Raw genomic sequence first — 16,234 nt, forward strand, 5'->3', positions numbered from 1 at the left:
TTTTGGACCGCCGTCAACCAAGTGGCGCGGGGCCTTCCGCTTCCTCGCCTCGTCGTCGACTAGTTTAATTGGTCTTCAGGTCGTCTTTGTATATGTCCGTTTTCGTATAAATGAAGTAGAGTTAGACCAAGATAAGTTGGCAGCGATTTTAGCAGCCCACACAGTGCAAATGTGTCGCTTAACTTCAAACTCAGATAAATCCATTCGACCCTCTCAGCAAATATCTACCTTATTACCTTTTCATAATACCAAAATCGCATAATCTGACAGATGGATAATTTACCTGAGTTTGAAGCTAAGCGACTCAAATGTTATTTTAAACGCCAAACTTCTATGAAATTATGACGTGTACTTAACTCGCTGCCAACTTATGTTGGTCTGACTCTAAGCATATGCTCAATTTAATGATAGCCATTCAACTTTACCCAGACATTATAGTTGTCTCTCAAATTAGGCAGTTTGTATGGGGAATAGGGTTGTTTCCAATTTCTTGAAACGCTTGTATTACGTTCTATATTAACTAAAAGTTGCTCTAAAATTCAACTTTTATACTAAAAACGGCTTTAAATATGTTAAATTAACAAAATATATTTTGACAGATGCTTTCGCGCCCAAAACGCTCTTTGAAAATTGTGTGACGTCACAGTTTACGGTTTGACACATAACAACACCACACATACACACGTAGAAGATACGAACTGTCAACTGACATTTGTCATTTCTTGTTTATCGCCTAATGTCAACAGTGTCAATCCGAGAGTTGTGACGTCATCAGAATCTTCAATGGCGTTTCGAGTTTGGTTACGTGACGTGTGCCAAAAGATATTTTAAATTCAATATTTACAAAAATATGGTCATTACAGGTCCCCTAAAAGTAGTTTAACATATTCTTATAATCCAAAAGAATTTATTGGGATACAATTCTGCCGTAAGATTTGTAGATTGAAACAACCCTATTATAAACAAGACATAAGCTACCTAAATTACTAATCAACGCAGATGAAGTCGCCGGAAAAACTAGTATTATTATAATTTTTCAATCTCAGGCATATCGGCATGATGTTATTCAGGTTAATAAAACAAACACGCACGCAACTTGAGACTACATCTCTATTGTATTGTAGTAATTATTTATTTTAAGATTATTATAATGTAATGTTTACCCAGGTATTGGCTGTTGTATTTATAAATGTTGTTATGTATTTTTCATGTCACTATATGATGTTACTATAAATGTTGTATTGACTTGTAAAAGAGCCCTTGAGGCCTACTTGCAGAATAAATTTTTGAATTTTGCTACTCAGTAAACTTAGGTGCGTCATTTCATTACACTTTGAATTATGTACGTCCTTCTTCTTAACGTAGCGCTTTCTTGGTTCGGTTCTTAATGCCCCCTAAGTTCGTGTTCTTCTCTCCCTCTCAATGAGCGTAAGTGTGAGAGGGATGGATGTGTGTGTCTGGGATTGCTGATATCAAGTTTTTTAATTTTAATTTTCTATATATTTAATTAATATAAAAAGAAATCGATAAGTTCCCTTAAACATGATATTGCCGATGCTTAGAATAAGTTTCATATTTTAAGTTTTTGTACAAATTTGTTACAAATGTTTAAAGTGCATTTTAGACCTTTGTTCGTGATTTTTTTCTGTAGCGCAAAAGTCAAAAACTCAGGTATCGAATCGAGTAAGACCATCGAGAAAGGCCTTTAGATTACTGATTAAATTTATGGCAGCCATATTGTGATCCAAAAAAGATTCGAAACTCCGTTTTCTGAATCTGCCGCACATTTTTTACTATGCGTTTAAAATGTTGGGTCCAGTCCCCGCAAAGTATACGGGTGGCTGGATCCGTAAGGTCTGTGGGATGTTTTATATCTCTAACAAATTATGTGACACTGGAGTGATCTGGTGTTGTTATGAAAGGTGATGGTGGTAATTAATGTTAAGATGTGAAGATTCGTGGTGTAGATGAGTTGTTTTTTATGTGTTGTTGAGCTTTTTTAGACAACAGTCTAACATAGTCATAGTCATTTTGCAAACTATCTAGAACCATAATCAACAGATTATGTTCCTAGATAGTTTGCAAAATAAGGTCAATGTACTTTTTGCTAATGAGGTCTTGGAGGCTGTAAGGTTGAATTTGGAGATTATGACAGATGATTTAATGGTTGAATCTTGTTATGCTGAATTTTGGGCATGATCGTAGAATAGTCTATCTGCCGCACCTTAAACAGCTGGAGGTCGGTTTTTTAGCACATTAGTTCCAAACTTGGCGCAGGCAATGCTTTTTAAGAAAGTGACTGTTAGATATTAGGAAAACCTTGTTCATATTGAAAATAAGTAAGGTACGCTACCAAAACTAGGTAGCTAGGTAACTAGGTAGGTAGGTTTTAGGTAAAACTGGCGTCTACTCCACCGACAAGAGCCTTGCTCTTAAATTAAGAGAGAGACGCCACCAAGTAAAGCCCATCATTCTTTTTAATTTTCTTATGTCTAACTAATATGATCATGAAAAATTGTACCGATCATAATCACAAAGTTTTAACCCATTCACATATATAAAATAATAGAATGAAATTTTAGAAGAAGGCAAACTTAACAACCGGGCATTCTTAGGCTGAGTTACCTTAGTTAGATTTTTCTAAAATGTTTTCCTTAACATAAGTTATAAAACACTCAGGTACAAGTCGGGGCTCAAATCCGGGTTAAAATTTATTGCTGCGTTTCCGTTAGGCCACTAGCAACCTCATAAATATACTAATTTGGGTATTGTGGGTGTATGTTTACAAGAAAAAGCAATGCTTATTTTGTTAATGCATTTGAATAGATCAGCACAGTTGAATATAGGCACGAGTTTGCAGTTAGAATGCCAACAATAACTTGCAGTTTTCGAGTGATTGGCAGTTCGTGTCCTTAGCGTCCGCAGCCGCAGCCGCAGCCGGAACCGGAACCGCCCTGCACGCTCGTGATGGCCACGCTCCCGCAGCTGCCGCAGCTGTAGTCCACGCAGCCGGACCCGCTGGTGTCGTACTTGCCCGAGAACTCCACTGCGCTCAGGAACGGCAGTTCCCCGTTAACGTCCAAGTCTCCGCTCAGGCCGAGCTCGGAGGACACGGCGATGCCGGAGGGGGAGATGGGGCCGACGCTGGTGACGAGAAGGTCGCCACCGCTGTTGGAGATGGACACGGAGCCGATGGAGCCGGAGCTGCTGGATCTGCCGGAGCCGCCGGACCCACACGAGCAACCACAGTTCTGTCCAGAGATGGACTACAACGAAAAACAACATTAAATAATTACTTCAATACAGAACAGAAATAATGTCATTAAATAACTATTTAGAAGTCGGTAAATACGTTTATTGATATCAGGTAGTTAAAACTCACAAGGTGAGCCACCAATATATGGCAAATAGTATCTCCATCAGGATGAGCACAAAATTCTCATTGATTGTATTACTTATTGACTTTATTGTATAGGTATTTATGATGAAATTTAGAGCATCAAAAGAGACTAAAAACCTATTTGTTCAATAAGAAGCAGCGTGGTAATTTGCCACACGAGGCGTTTATTATTTCCAAGAAATAAATAAGAAGAGTTAAAAACTTACCTGGACTAGAAGGGCGAAAGCGCACAGAATCACAACTTTGAACGCCATTTTGACTTGTTCGTAGTGGAAGTTCTCACTAGAATGATTCTTCGGTTCGTAGACCCAGTTTATAAACAGATATTTATCACTACTGAAAAATTCCTTTAATTTATAACAATAGAATAATTCAAAAAACAATTAATTGAACAGCCCGTGATTGATCACGTATGTAGTCACTATCAGCTCAGACTTCATTGTTTTAGGATAATACTATGTAATAGACAAAATATTCCACCAAGCGGTCGAGTTATCATTGTTTTCAACATTCCAGTGAAATCGATTTAGTATAAAAGCTTAACTAGCTACGTACACAATTATAGTTTCAAATAAGTTTGAAAGTAAAGAACAGCACCATGTCTCCCTTCACCGTGTTCGTTCTCTGTCTCCAGCTCTGCCTGATTCAGGTGAATATCATATTGGTTTTTATTAAATAAGATTAAGTGCCAGACGCGTTTAAAAATACTAATATAAATGTAAATGTTTTTTATTATAATAAAGTCTTATAGAATGCGTGAATGAATTTAATATGTGTTTCGTTAACTAGTCATGTTTTTTTGCTTGTGAAAATTTAAAATGTGTAAACTAGAGCCTACGCCAAATCTTGGGATTAGTTGACAAGCGAACCCCAGGCTTTCATGAGCTGTGGCAAAAATTCCAGGACAACGCGAGGAAGAAGAAGTTTAATGTACTAGTTTTACTTTGATGCTTTACTCGTAAAGATTACCTAAATATTACAATAATTATCATATCAATTGGTTTAATATTTATGCTTTGAAAAATACTGAACACAGAAGGAAATTAAAGGTTAAGAAGATTTCGATCGTAATATGTAAAACTCAACGTTTAAGACTCATTTAGTTATCATGTTATCAATGAGATCTAACGACAAAGCCAGAATTAGACACCCTACAGTCATACATATTTTACAAACGCTAACGCTGACTTCTTGATGATTAAAATGTACGAGTATAACAGTATCCAGAATCGGTCGTAGATTTTAAACATAAACAATGATTATTTTTCAGTCCGTACTGAGCCAGAACTGTTGCGGCTCGGGTAGCCGCTCCACCAGCTCCGGTGGCAGCTGCGGCTCGTACGGAGGGCAGGGCTGCGGACAGGTGGGCGCGGCCGGCACCATCGACGCGTGCGGCACCACCTGCGTCACCGGCGCCGTGCCCGTGCTCGGCTCCGTCTGCTTCGGCGGCTGCGCGCCCGCCTGCGGCTCCGTCTCCATCTGCGGACAGTGCGGTTGCGGATGCAACTAAATTCTAAACTCTCAACGATTATCCGATTAATTTGAATACATGCCATGAAATAAAGAAATCATTCAAAAACAAACTTGTTTTTGAACCGAGAACTCTTTAGAAACTTGAATTTAAGTTATACTTCCCATATTCGCCTATTACGTACAGTGGGTGTCCCAACTTAAGTGCCCTCCTAACTAACAATTAGGCTAAACTTAGCATCTATTTTCTTACCTATAGATATCTACCGGCACTAGAATAGCCATATGGTCCTTGCCTACAGGTTGTGGTGGCATAAGTTCAGCTATAGCATTAAGACCAACAGTAGCTGTTTTGGCCGCTATAGCGCATGTTAAGTAGCTAGTGTTTTAGCTCATAAAGAGTTACATAGGCGATAAAAAGCTCTTTATAGCTCCTTGTATCGTAAACATTTCTTAACTCTCTTGTATGACTTACATTAAACCTAGAAGTTATGAATCCGAATATAGCGTATCTATTATAGATCATACAGTTGCAGACGAGCATCACTCAATATGTTAGCACCTACATCTTATATTGTGTATATTCTTGCTCGGTATTTGTCGTTTTGTCAAAAATAAAGATGTCGCTTGGAATAAAGTGACAGTAGTGCACTTATTATTGTAACCACGCAAAGTTTACGTGAACGACGTAGTACGTGTGGATGGCGCGACGCTGTGACGAATGACACTGACGTGACGTAGTCGTTTTTATGCAGAAAGCGTGGTACGTGTCTGGCACCTGTAATTTTTGGCTGTAAAATAATACGATAAAGTCCCAATTCAATCCTATTTTTAACCGACTTCAAGATTTCAAAAGAGGATGTTATCAATTCGGTTGTATGTTTTTTTTTTTGATGTTTGTTACTCCATAATTCCGTCATTTCTAAACCGATTTTGAAAAATACTTTTTTGTTAAAAACATGACCATGGCAACGAAACAACATTGCTAAATTTTTCTTTAATTTATATATTTTATGAAAACGAAAAAATTATCAAAGTCGCCTGCCCATTTATCCACGCCTATCGCAATAGACAAGCTGCATTGAAATTTGGTCTCTACGGAGACCGCAACGCAGGCCTGCGGCGCCCGCGAGGGGCGCTGGGGGCGCTCCTAGTCGCCTTGACAAGTGACAACGTCATAGAAGTGAAAATATTTAAACCTGTGTCTTTTAATGTCATTGTATGATATCTAAAATCAACAATAATCGTTTTTTTACCGGTCTCCCTCATTGAAGTCGGTATTTTTTTCTTAAAAATTATTCTTAATTAACTAGGAAACAAATGTCCCGCAACACATGTTGGCGACATGTCAAGCGAAGTCGAGCAATGTCGCAACACACCTTTAAGTGACATCTATGATATAAATTGTAATGTATGTAATATTATATGAAATGAAGTAAAAGTCTTGCATGAAAAGCGCTCCAAACACCAAGACGGTCGTCAAGGTCGTATCATAAACAAAATTATTAAATTATACGTTAAGTTGTAAATGAATAGCAATATGATGATAAATCACATACGTGTAAAGCTAAATGCTTGTTGATACAAAAGCATACTTAAATTTTATAACACAATAGTTAATCAGCATACCACTTACATCTGTTATGGCTAAGTTTGGTTAAGTATATAATTTTTTATCCTTTTTTTTTATTGTGATTTTGTAAATAGAATAGGTTTATAAATTAATATACATTCTCATAATTTCGTTCCCAATTATAAGTTTTACATAGGTGTGTAAGTTAATAGTTTTTATTTGAATACTGTACGTCTTCCTTTTAGGTAAGTATAGCGGTTTCTTGGTTTTTGATAAACTTATTTTATCCCAAAATTTAATGCAGGCAGTCATTTTCTTTCACGAAAGCGATTGATATGACTTAAGGAAACCTGGAGTCTATATGAGGACTAGTCAGATTCAATAAAAAAAATATTTTTAAACATAGATAATGTGTATAAGACAAAGCCAATGCTAATTTGGGCAATACATTTTAATGGATCAGAAAAAATATACTCATACATGGGTACAAGTTTGCAGAAAGGCAGCCAAAAATAACTTGAAGGTGTCGAGTCATCGTAGTTGGAGTTCTTAGCGTCCGCAGCCGCAGCCGCAGCCGGAACCAGACCCCTGCACGCTGGTGATGGCCACGTTCCCGCAGCTACCGCAGCTGTAGTCGACGCACGCCGAGCCGCTGGTGTCGTACTTGCCCGAGAACTCCACAGCGCTCAAGAACGGCAGTTCTCCGTTAACGTCCAAGTCTCCGCTCAGGCCGAGCTCGGAGGAGACGGCGATGCCAGAGGGGGAGATGGGGCCGGCGCTGGTGACGAGGAGGTCGCCGCCGCTGTTGGAGATAGAAACGGAGCCAATAGAGCCGGAGCTGCTGGATCTGCCAGAGCCGCCGGACCCACACGAGCAACCACAGCTCCGTCCAGAGATGGACTGCAACACAAAATATCATTAAATACATATTATTCTAATACAGGACAAAAATAATATCTTGAAATATTTATAGGTAGGTACGTAACACATACGGGAGGTTTTAGTAGCTTTACGTAGTTTTCTGATGATAATTAAGCATTAAATGTCAATAAAAACTTGGTTTTTGTGTTTATTTCATGAACTACAAGGTAAAAAAAGGGAAATTGTTGATTCAGATAAAGATTTCATGTTTAATTGTCGTTACAAAACTGACATCGATTAACTTTTCATAACTTCTGACGCTAATTGGGTACTTACTCTATTTTCTAAAAACTCCCATACATATATTTATTTCAGGTAGTTAAAACTTATAAGGTGAGCCACAAAAGTGAGGGCAAATAGTATCTCCATCAGGGTGATCATAATACGCTCATTGTTGGTATCACTTATTGACTTTATTGTATTGGTATTTATGATGCACTTTAGAGTAGAAAAAGTGACTAAAAACCTATAAAAAAAATAAGCAGTGTGGTTACCTATTCATCACACGAGGCGTTTATTATTTCAGAGAAATAAATAAGGAGTCTTATACTCACTTGGACTAGAAGGGCGAACGCGCACAGGATCACAACTTTGAACGCCATTTTGACTTGTTAGTAGTGGAAGTTCTCACTAGAATGATTCTTCGCTTCGTCGACCCAGTTTATAAACAGATTTTTATCACTAATCAAAAATTACTTTCATATGCAACAATAGAATAAAAACAACAATTAATCGAACAGCTCGTGATTGATCACGTTTGTAGTCATTATCAAGCTCAGACCTCATTGTTTTAGGAAAATACTATTTAATAGACAAAATATTCTACCACGTGTTCGAGTTATCAATGGTTTTAACATTCCATTGAAACCGTTTTAGTATAAAAGCTTAACTAACTATATAAGCAATTATAGTTTAAAGTAACTTTGAAAGTAAGGAACAGCACCATGTCTCCCTTCACCGTGTTCATGCTCTGTCTCCAGGTCTGCCTGATTCAGGTAAATATCCTATTAGTTTAATTATTATACATAAGATTTTGAGCCATAGAAGCCAAATTTTGTAATTTGAATAACAATACCTATAGGCCCATATTATGAGTTGTTGATTATATCGTAATCAAATCTTTGACGTGGTGGATTTGACGTGCATTTTTAAAAACTCATAATTATTTCCTCGTGAAACATAATAAGTATAATATTTAATATATTATAAAATATTTACTATCGACTTTGCTGAATTACCTACCAGTTTCTATTTGATTACTCTACTCGTCAAAATTACATAAATACATACATATATGTAGTGTATTAAAAAAACAACTAAGCAGAGAAATTGTAGGCTTAGAATATTTGTTGCGTTCCATGCCTAAAGGGTCCTCATGTTCCATGTGAATTATAAAGGAGCATTCTCTAATGAGAAACCAATTTTTTTTTTGTATTAGTGTCTGAGATCACAGAATGGCTTAGGTTGCCATCCAGTCATTTTGAGTTATTAATTCGTTACTCATACTCAACGTGTATGATCCCTACAAATTATTAATAAGATCTGGGGACAAAACAAACATGTTGCAACCCGATTTAATTAGATTTATAATAAAATTATTCTTTTCTAGTCCGTGCTGAGCCAGAACTGCTGCGGTTCGGGTAGCCGTTCCGGTAGCAGTGGCGGCTCGTACGGCGGACAGGGCTGCGGACAGGTGGGCGCGACCGGCACCATCGAAGCGTGTGGCACCACCTGCGTCACCGGCGCCGTGCCCGTGCTCGGCTCCGTCTGCTTCGGCGGCTGCGCGCCCGCCTGCGGCTCCGTCTCCATCTGCGGACAGTGCGGATGCGGATGCAACTAATTCAAATCAATAATTTGGCGCTAATTACAATCCAGTTTAAATGACTGTTCACCGGTATTCTATATTAGTGATTGATACTTTAGATTTACTTAATGGTAGGCTTCTTGAAGGAGTACTTAGTGACCGCATTTATAGCCCTAATGGATGACTAACGTTAGACCGGCCCAGAGCCGGGCCGGAGCCCTCGGCGCTTCGTTTTCTATAGAAAGCACCACATGATCACCGATCAGCCGTCATATAAAATGACGTGTCGGACGCTCCGGCTCGGGCACAGTCCGGGTTCGGCCGAGATGTCCGACACTTCGTTTCTATAACGCGTGAACGGTGAACAAGTTGTCCTTTTTATAGAAAACTAAAGTGTCGGATGTCGCGGCCCGAACTCGGACCTTACAAGCATGGGTCATCCTTTAAGCATTTGTGTCCTCGAAGATATTATTTAAAAAAATTACAATAATTACAATAGCAATAGTCCTTTTATAAAGCTTTGATATGATACTGGAAAACTTAAATTATTAAAAAACTCAATAAGTGTTTAGGTACAGTCGCCTCCAATAATATATTACTCTTCGAAGGCTTCAAAAATATGTGACACTTTTGGTTATACAAATAAGATCATGTCACATATTTTTCCAGGCTTCGAAAAGTAACATATTATTGCATTATATCAATTTTATTATTATATTTTCTGTCATCAATTATTTCAGGTGCAGCACAGTGCATTGTCGTAAGCATAGAGATAGCGAGGGAATTTAATATTTTGATATATAACAATATTCTTAACGTCCTTATTTGAACGCCTCTGTTAAAGTGGGTCTAGAGTCTAAACCAAGAAGCCAATTTCCGATTAAATTTTCTATTGGGTGAACTTAAGATAATCGTATAACTATATAGCAATGTCACTAGAGTTCGGAACCTAAACTAGAGTTAGACCAAGACAAGTCTGCAACAATTTTGCATACGCATTGCAAGTGTTACAAATACGTCGTAAGTTAAATAACGCACTGCGTGTACCATTGAAATCTTTGCAGACTTATCTTGATTTAGTTCTAGTGGCATTGCTATAAGATTACACAATAACTTTGAGATCACTTTATAGAAAATTTTACCGAAAATTTGACCTGTTGGCTTTGATCCACATCATTTTAAACTGGGTTTCGTTTTGTTTCTGGAAATATACTCAATATAATTGGCTGTAACTGAAAATCTTTTATTATTATTTATTAGTCTACACTCCACTCCACAACACCCATCTTAACGGGCGCTCTCATATATTGGGGCCCCTTACTTTGTAAGGTCGGGCCGGGCGGACCCTCAAATATTGGTAGCCTGCGGTGAGCGGTGCACCGCAGTGCGTATAGGAGCGCGCGAAACACACCTTTCTGTGTGATGAGTCATCACACAGAATGGTCGGGCGATTTGAGTGTGTTTCGTTTGTGCGTTTACAATGTCCTTCATATATTTATAACAAAAGTAGTCTTCATCGATACCGATAGAACCCATACATCATACATTATACAGCGAATCTGACTTCATAAGTTCATAAACATGTTAAGCGCGACTTCATTCTAAGTTATTCATCCTAAGCGCTTTGGTTGTTGGCAGGGATCGGACACCGGAATTTTTTGTATGGGAATGAAAACGGTATTTTTTCGTTCTTTGTTAATTATTTCCTTTCTAATTGGGCAATCTAATAATACGAAGTCGTTATCTAAAAACACAACCGAGTCCTATATTTAGAGTATAAAATAAACCGAAATATATGTTTATTTCAAAGTTTTTCCAAAAAACCGGTTCCGATCCCTGGTTGCTGGTATCCATTTTTCGTGAAGTTTTTTTTTTAATTAGTTTGTGATGGATGAGTGTCATATGAATGACACGAATACGATCGTTATTATGTAATATTTGGGCTCAAATTAACAAGAATCCTATAAAAATATAAATGTATGTAAAGAGCGATATCGATTAGACGCCGTCGCAGACAATAAAGTAGATAATAATAATAACCAATTTGCCTGGCGGCTACGATATTAAATATAGCTCTTTCCCAGTCAAGCTATCCTCGAGGTAACAATAAAAAAACCAATCACTGAAATCCATATTTAGGCTGCCTGTCCACTACCTATGCAACCAAGTAGCGGAGTGGTGAGCGAGGTAAAAAACCACCAATATAATTTGATAAAATCTCCGATGTGCTTGTGCTAATAGTGTAATTTTAACTCGTTCATCGCTGCCTTGCTCTTCTTCACTGGTCAGTCAGTCTCGTATAATAAATTAAACTGCTTACATTATAAAAAAAGTAAATTATATTTAAATTAAGTAGAACTTATGTTAAACATTGCACCCGCATCCACATTGTCCTGAAATGGCAACAGAGCCGGACGCAGGCACCGTGCCGCTGAAGTCGACGGAGCCGAGCACGGGCACGGAGCCGACGACGACGGTCTGGCCGCTCGCGCCGATGTCGCCGGACACGCCGACCTGGCCGGTGCCCACGCCGCCGTACGACGCGCTCGGCGGGGCCGGAGCGGGCGCCGGCGGGGGCGCGCTTTGGCTCGCGCTGTTGAGACCGCCGAGTCCGCTCAATCCGGACCCGTAGGGGAGTTGTGGGAATCCACAAGACTGACTTAGCACGGACTGTGATATATAAGCAAATATTAGCATTTTTACAGTATTGAAATAAATAAAAATTATAAATATTTTACTTCATGTAAATATAAAATTAGTTGTTTAAATTTAAACGTAGATAGCTGTCAACTAAGTTGAATATTAAGAGTTTAACTGTCATATATGGCTTCATATGAAGGAAGGAGTTAAGCTACGTATAATATAAAAGTCTGTATCAAATCTGATTGATTTACTTATAATCAACACAGATTCGTTACTATGGAATCTCGAGTTACTGCTTACTGCCAGTTAAATAGTCACGAATTACACTCAGAAATTCATACCAAGAGAGGAGTCAAACGTTGATTAAAGTTTGTATACATGTATACAAACTTTGGTATACCTACTAGTTAGGGGATAAATTAATTTATAAAGTTATATAACTTATCTAAAACTTAAAAAAAAACATGATAATTATTATTCTCGGTGTTTTTGAATATTATAAGGAGAGTAAAACAAAGATAGAAGCTATAAGCGAAACAATAAATTACCTGGATCAAACAAGTCTGTACGAAGAGAGCAAAGACTCCGAGGGGAGACATTTTCGAATGTAGGTGAGTTGATATTACTATAATAAAAAGATAACAACCTGGCACTACTTATATACTAATAAGCGATAAGTATTACAAATAGGTCAGTGTTGAAAAATATTAGCAAAGCACGTTCGTAATAAAGCGTTGGCAAAAGAGTTCTTATCTTAATAGATAACATTTAATGCCTCAGTTCGAATATTGAAACTTTGTCAACGCACATTTTCATCGATAGTGCCTGATAGTGGTGATAATAGGCAATGAAATGTATGTATCATTTTATTTTTATCAATCTATGCAACATACTTTAAAGTATAAAAGTGCCTCATTATCTGTTTTATTATACATTTAATTCATTGTCCCGTGTTTGGAACAAAGTCCAAAATGGCCTTCAAATTTGTAATTTTCTGCACATCAGCTTTCTTAGTACAGGTATTGCATAATAAATATTATAGGAGATTCTTACACAGATTGACTAAGTCCCGCGGTAAGCTCAAGAAGGCTTGTGTTGTGGGCACTCAGACAACGATATATATGATATACAAATACTTAAATACATAGAAAACACCCATGACTTAGAACAAATATCTGTGCTCGTCACAAAAAAATGCCCTTACCGGGATTCGGTTCGAACCCAGGATCATCAGCTTCATAGGCAGGGTCACTACCCACTATGCCAGACCGGTCGTTCAATAACATAACAGTCGAGTTTCATGTATTATTTTGTTATTATTTGCAAGTTAGACATAATTGAAAACTGCAAGTAAACACTTACTTAATTCGATTTAAATAAACTGATGAACAGTATTAGTCAATAAGCAATGACATACTTAATATAGGGGTCAATAGAGTTAGATAGTCGATCATGTAAAAAAGACACTGTAAGATATTTTAATCCCGGAGTTCATACCCTAAGAGGTAGAAACGGAGGGCAGTTTAACTAATTCTATACGGACAAAGACGGAGGCATGTGTTATTCACTACACATTGTAAAAAAAGTCTCCCGCTGCGTCAGTCTCTCTATGTGTTCGCGATAAACTGAAAAAATACGGAACGGATTTTCATGCGGTTTTTCACCTGTCAATAGAGTGATTTTTGAGGAAAGTATAGGTGTATTATTCGTTAAGGTTTACTCGTAATGAAGCCGGGGCGAGTTGCTAGTGGTAAATAAAATAATATCTTAAATCACCCAGAGAAACAATAAAAAAATCTAATAGTTTTATTACAGTCCATTGTCACCCAGTCAACTAACTGCGGCTGCCGCTCTATCACGATATCTGACAACGGTGGTGCTTTTGCGATAACCAGCATCGGTCCCATCGCGCCGTCCGGCATCGCCGTCGCCACGGACCTGGCCCTGTCCGGCGACCTGGACCTGTCCGGCGCGCTGCCGTACCTGAGCGCGGTGGCGTTCGAGGGCCAGTTCAACACCAACGGCACAGCGCCGGTATCGTACAGCTGTGGGGACTGCGTGGCCATCACGCAGGAGGTCGGGAATCCGAGTAGCGTGAACGCTGGCCTCTCGTCTGGCTATGGCGCTGGTATTATCAACAGCTGTGGTAGACGTTCTTAAGACACAATCCCAGTTTAGTTTATTAATTACTTATTAGAATTATATTTTAGTAAACCTTACGTGTCACTTTAATTTTTTGAAACCCTAACCTTACATTGCAACATAAGAAACAAAACACACTAATTAGTCACCAAGCGTTTATTTTTTTGTTGAAGTGTAAGTGGTACAACTATTTAGTTGCATCCGCATCCGCACTGTCCACAAATAGAGACGGAACCGCAGGCGGGCGCGCAGCCGCCGAAGCAGACGGAGCCGAGCACGGGCACGGCGCCGGTGACGCAGGTGGTGCCGCACGCGTCGATGGTGCCGGCCGCGCCCACCTGTCCGCAGCCCTGCCCGCCGTACGAGCCGCAGCTGCTGCCGGAGCTGGAACCGTAGCTGCTGGATCCAGAGCCGCAGCAGCGCTGGCTCATCACTGACTGTTAATGGAAAAAAGACTGTTATTGAGTGATGGATTGGATATAAATGGATAGAATAGTAAAAGCTCGTTCGAGAATTGTTCTGGATTTACAAAACTTTCAGAAATTCAAAACTAACAGAAATTCTGCGTCAAATTTAGGAATCACATTCTATAGCCATTAACGGTAACTATACTAACTCTCGATGATGATATAATGTATTCAGTTGCAGTTTTTAAATTGCAAATGGCGTATCCTGTCCGCGAGAAACTCCTTTGTGTCTTTAAAGAATATTTAATTATTTAAGACCATATTGAAAAAAGAAAGATTTTTAAACGTTCTTTAGGAGGGTTAAAAAGAAGCGATAGGCGAATATGAGAAAAACAAATATAATTGATTGTCATTACACATGCACAACGAGCCACCTTATTAAATAAGGAACTCGGTGGGTTACAGTAATAGATTTAAAAACATAGTAAATAAAGTAATCGCACTTACCTGGATCAGGCAAATCTGGATGCAGAGGACCAACACGGTGTATGGAGACATGTTTAATATTGTTTATTCGAAGGTCGAAAAAACTATGTTCTATACTCTTAATGAGCAGCTTTTATAATAAACCACTTTAAACAATGATAAGAAGAACAATAGTATTTCAAAAGACAGAACACGTGGCTCATTAATGTTATCAAGTAAGACTAGACTAATTTAATAACTATTGAGCATACGTGGACAAACGTGGCGATTGAAGTTACGTAATGTATGTTATCTTAAGTTAATTTCGAAAGACTCGTAAGTACTATAAAAAGTCCTGCAATTCTTACTGCAAATCATACTTTAGTAAGATCATTACTACAGCAACAATTAAAATGGCATTCAAAGCTATCCTTTTCTGCGCTGCTCTTCTGCTGATCCAGGTATATAATTAGACATTTTTCCTTGGTTTACTTAAATGCTATTTTTACTGCAATTTTCTTTTTTTTTGTGTTCAGCAATACTAAATCTTTCTTTTCAAAAAAGTAAACATTGTAAGACACACCATAAGTACTATTTTACGTAAAATCAACTTAAAAAACAATCGAATTCATACAGTATTAAATAAAATATTATCCCCGCATATGGCGCTAGCAAATGATGTTTAAAGTCAATGCCAAGCCAAAATATAAAAATGTAAACCGATTGCAAAAACTACTGCGGGTCGATGAGAAAGACAGAACGCGAACGACAGATACAATTTTATTTTACACACTTTGAAGTCAGTTTTACTTTTTTGAAGCAGCATTCTGTCTGGCCTGACACGTTGTTGTCTGGCCAAATAGTCATGTCACACAAAGATTCGCACTAAAGGTAAGGTTCCGTTTTCAGTACGAAACTAAAAACAAAGAAAGAAAAACGTGAAATATGAGTCATTGCAGAGTTTCATTATCTTCATCAGCAGTTACACTTCACCAAATGACACTATTTGCAAATGCATGCCTATTAAGATTGGAGGAGTTCCCTTAATTCTTAACGAATTCCATTATCAGAACAATATTGACAAGAATGGGACCAACTTGAATACTTTCAAATAAAACAAAACATCCTTTTTTTTCTGTTAGAGTTCTGCTGAGGTAACAAACATACTCCTTTTTTGATGTCGGTTAAAACAGCTCGCATTTACAAAAAACTAGGTACGTGCCAGTTAAAAGAACATATACGTTTAAATACGACCTCGTTGTGAAACCTATGTATCTCTGATGCTAACCAACAGCCTGATTCAACGAAATACAACAACTTGGTCGAATGCGCTTTGCTTACACTTTAAATACTTTTTCGGATCTAAAAATTGTTGTTACTACGTTTCAGACCATCTCCGGTCAGAAATG

The 16,234-nt window shown here is 38.2% G+C and overlaps 6 protein-coding genes across 6 annotated transcripts; 2 read left to right on the forward strand and 4 right to left on the reverse strand.

Annotated features, from left to right (window-relative positions):
- Positions 1-2,801: 2,801 nt before the first annotated feature.
- LOC133532021 (chorion class high-cysteine HCB protein 12-like) lies at positions 2,802-3,737 on the reverse strand. The gene is made up of 2 exons (XM_061870511.1): positions 3,607-3,737; positions 2,802-3,266 (listed from the first exon to the last, which is right to left on the reverse strand). The coding sequence occupies exons 1-2, from the start codon at positions 3,652-3,654 to the stop codon at positions 2,913-2,915; spliced, it is 402 nt and encodes a 133-aa protein (XP_061726495.1). The 5' UTR covers positions 3,655-3,737; the 3' UTR covers positions 2,802-2,912.
- Positions 3,738-3,951: 214 nt separating this feature from the next.
- LOC133532031 (chorion class high-cysteine HCA protein 12-like) lies at positions 3,952-5,013 on the forward strand. Its single transcript, XM_061870521.1, has 2 exons — positions 3,952-4,049; positions 4,671-5,013. Exons 1-2 carry the CDS (start codon positions 3,999-4,001, stop codon positions 4,908-4,910), a joined length of 291 nt encoding a protein of 96 aa, XP_061726505.1. The 5' UTR covers positions 3,952-3,998; the 3' UTR covers positions 4,911-5,013.
- A 1,863-nt stretch (positions 5,014-6,876) lies between these two features.
- Positions 6,877-8,025, reverse strand: LOC133532025 (chorion class high-cysteine HCB protein 12-like). The gene is made up of 2 exons (XM_061870514.1): positions 7,919-8,025; positions 6,877-7,343 (listed from the first exon to the last, which is right to left on the reverse strand). Exons 1-2 carry the CDS (start codon positions 7,964-7,966, stop codon positions 6,993-6,995), a joined length of 399 nt encoding a protein of 132 aa, XP_061726498.1. The 5' UTR covers positions 7,967-8,025; the 3' UTR covers positions 6,877-6,992.
- Positions 8,026-11,489: 3,464 nt separating this feature from the next.
- On the reverse strand, positions 11,490-12,541 carry LOC133532029 (chorion class CA protein ERA.1-like). The gene is made up of 2 exons (XM_061870519.1): positions 12,360-12,541; positions 11,490-11,838 (listed from the first exon to the last, which is right to left on the reverse strand). The coding sequence occupies exons 1-2, from the start codon at positions 12,408-12,410 to the stop codon at positions 11,533-11,535; spliced, it is 357 nt and encodes a 118-aa protein (XP_061726503.1). The 5' UTR covers positions 12,411-12,541; the 3' UTR covers positions 11,490-11,532.
- A 147-nt stretch (positions 12,542-12,688) lies between these two features.
- On the forward strand, positions 12,689-14,030 carry LOC133532027 (chorion class CB protein M5H4-like). Its single transcript, XM_061870516.1, has 2 exons — positions 12,689-12,830; positions 13,627-14,030. Exons 1-2 carry the CDS (start codon positions 12,783-12,785, stop codon positions 13,969-13,971), a joined length of 393 nt encoding a protein of 130 aa, XP_061726500.1. The 5' UTR covers positions 12,689-12,782; the 3' UTR covers positions 13,972-14,030.
- A 64-nt stretch (positions 14,031-14,094) lies between these two features.
- Positions 14,095-15,003, reverse strand: LOC133532030 (chorion class high-cysteine HCA protein 12-like). Its single transcript, XM_061870520.1, has 2 exons — positions 14,868-15,003; positions 14,095-14,390 (listed from the first exon to the last, which is right to left on the reverse strand). Exons 1-2 carry the CDS (start codon positions 14,916-14,918, stop codon positions 14,145-14,147), a joined length of 297 nt encoding a protein of 98 aa, XP_061726504.1. The 5' UTR covers positions 14,919-15,003; the 3' UTR covers positions 14,095-14,144.
- Positions 15,004-16,234: the final 1,231 nt, after the last annotated feature.

The sequence above is a fragment of the Cydia pomonella genome, chromosome 26 (assembly GCF_033807575.1).
Source record: "Cydia pomonella isolate Wapato2018A chromosome 26, ilCydPomo1, whole genome shotgun sequence".
Classification (NCBI taxonomy): domain Eukaryota; kingdom Metazoa; phylum Arthropoda; class Insecta; order Lepidoptera; family Tortricidae; genus Cydia; species Cydia pomonella.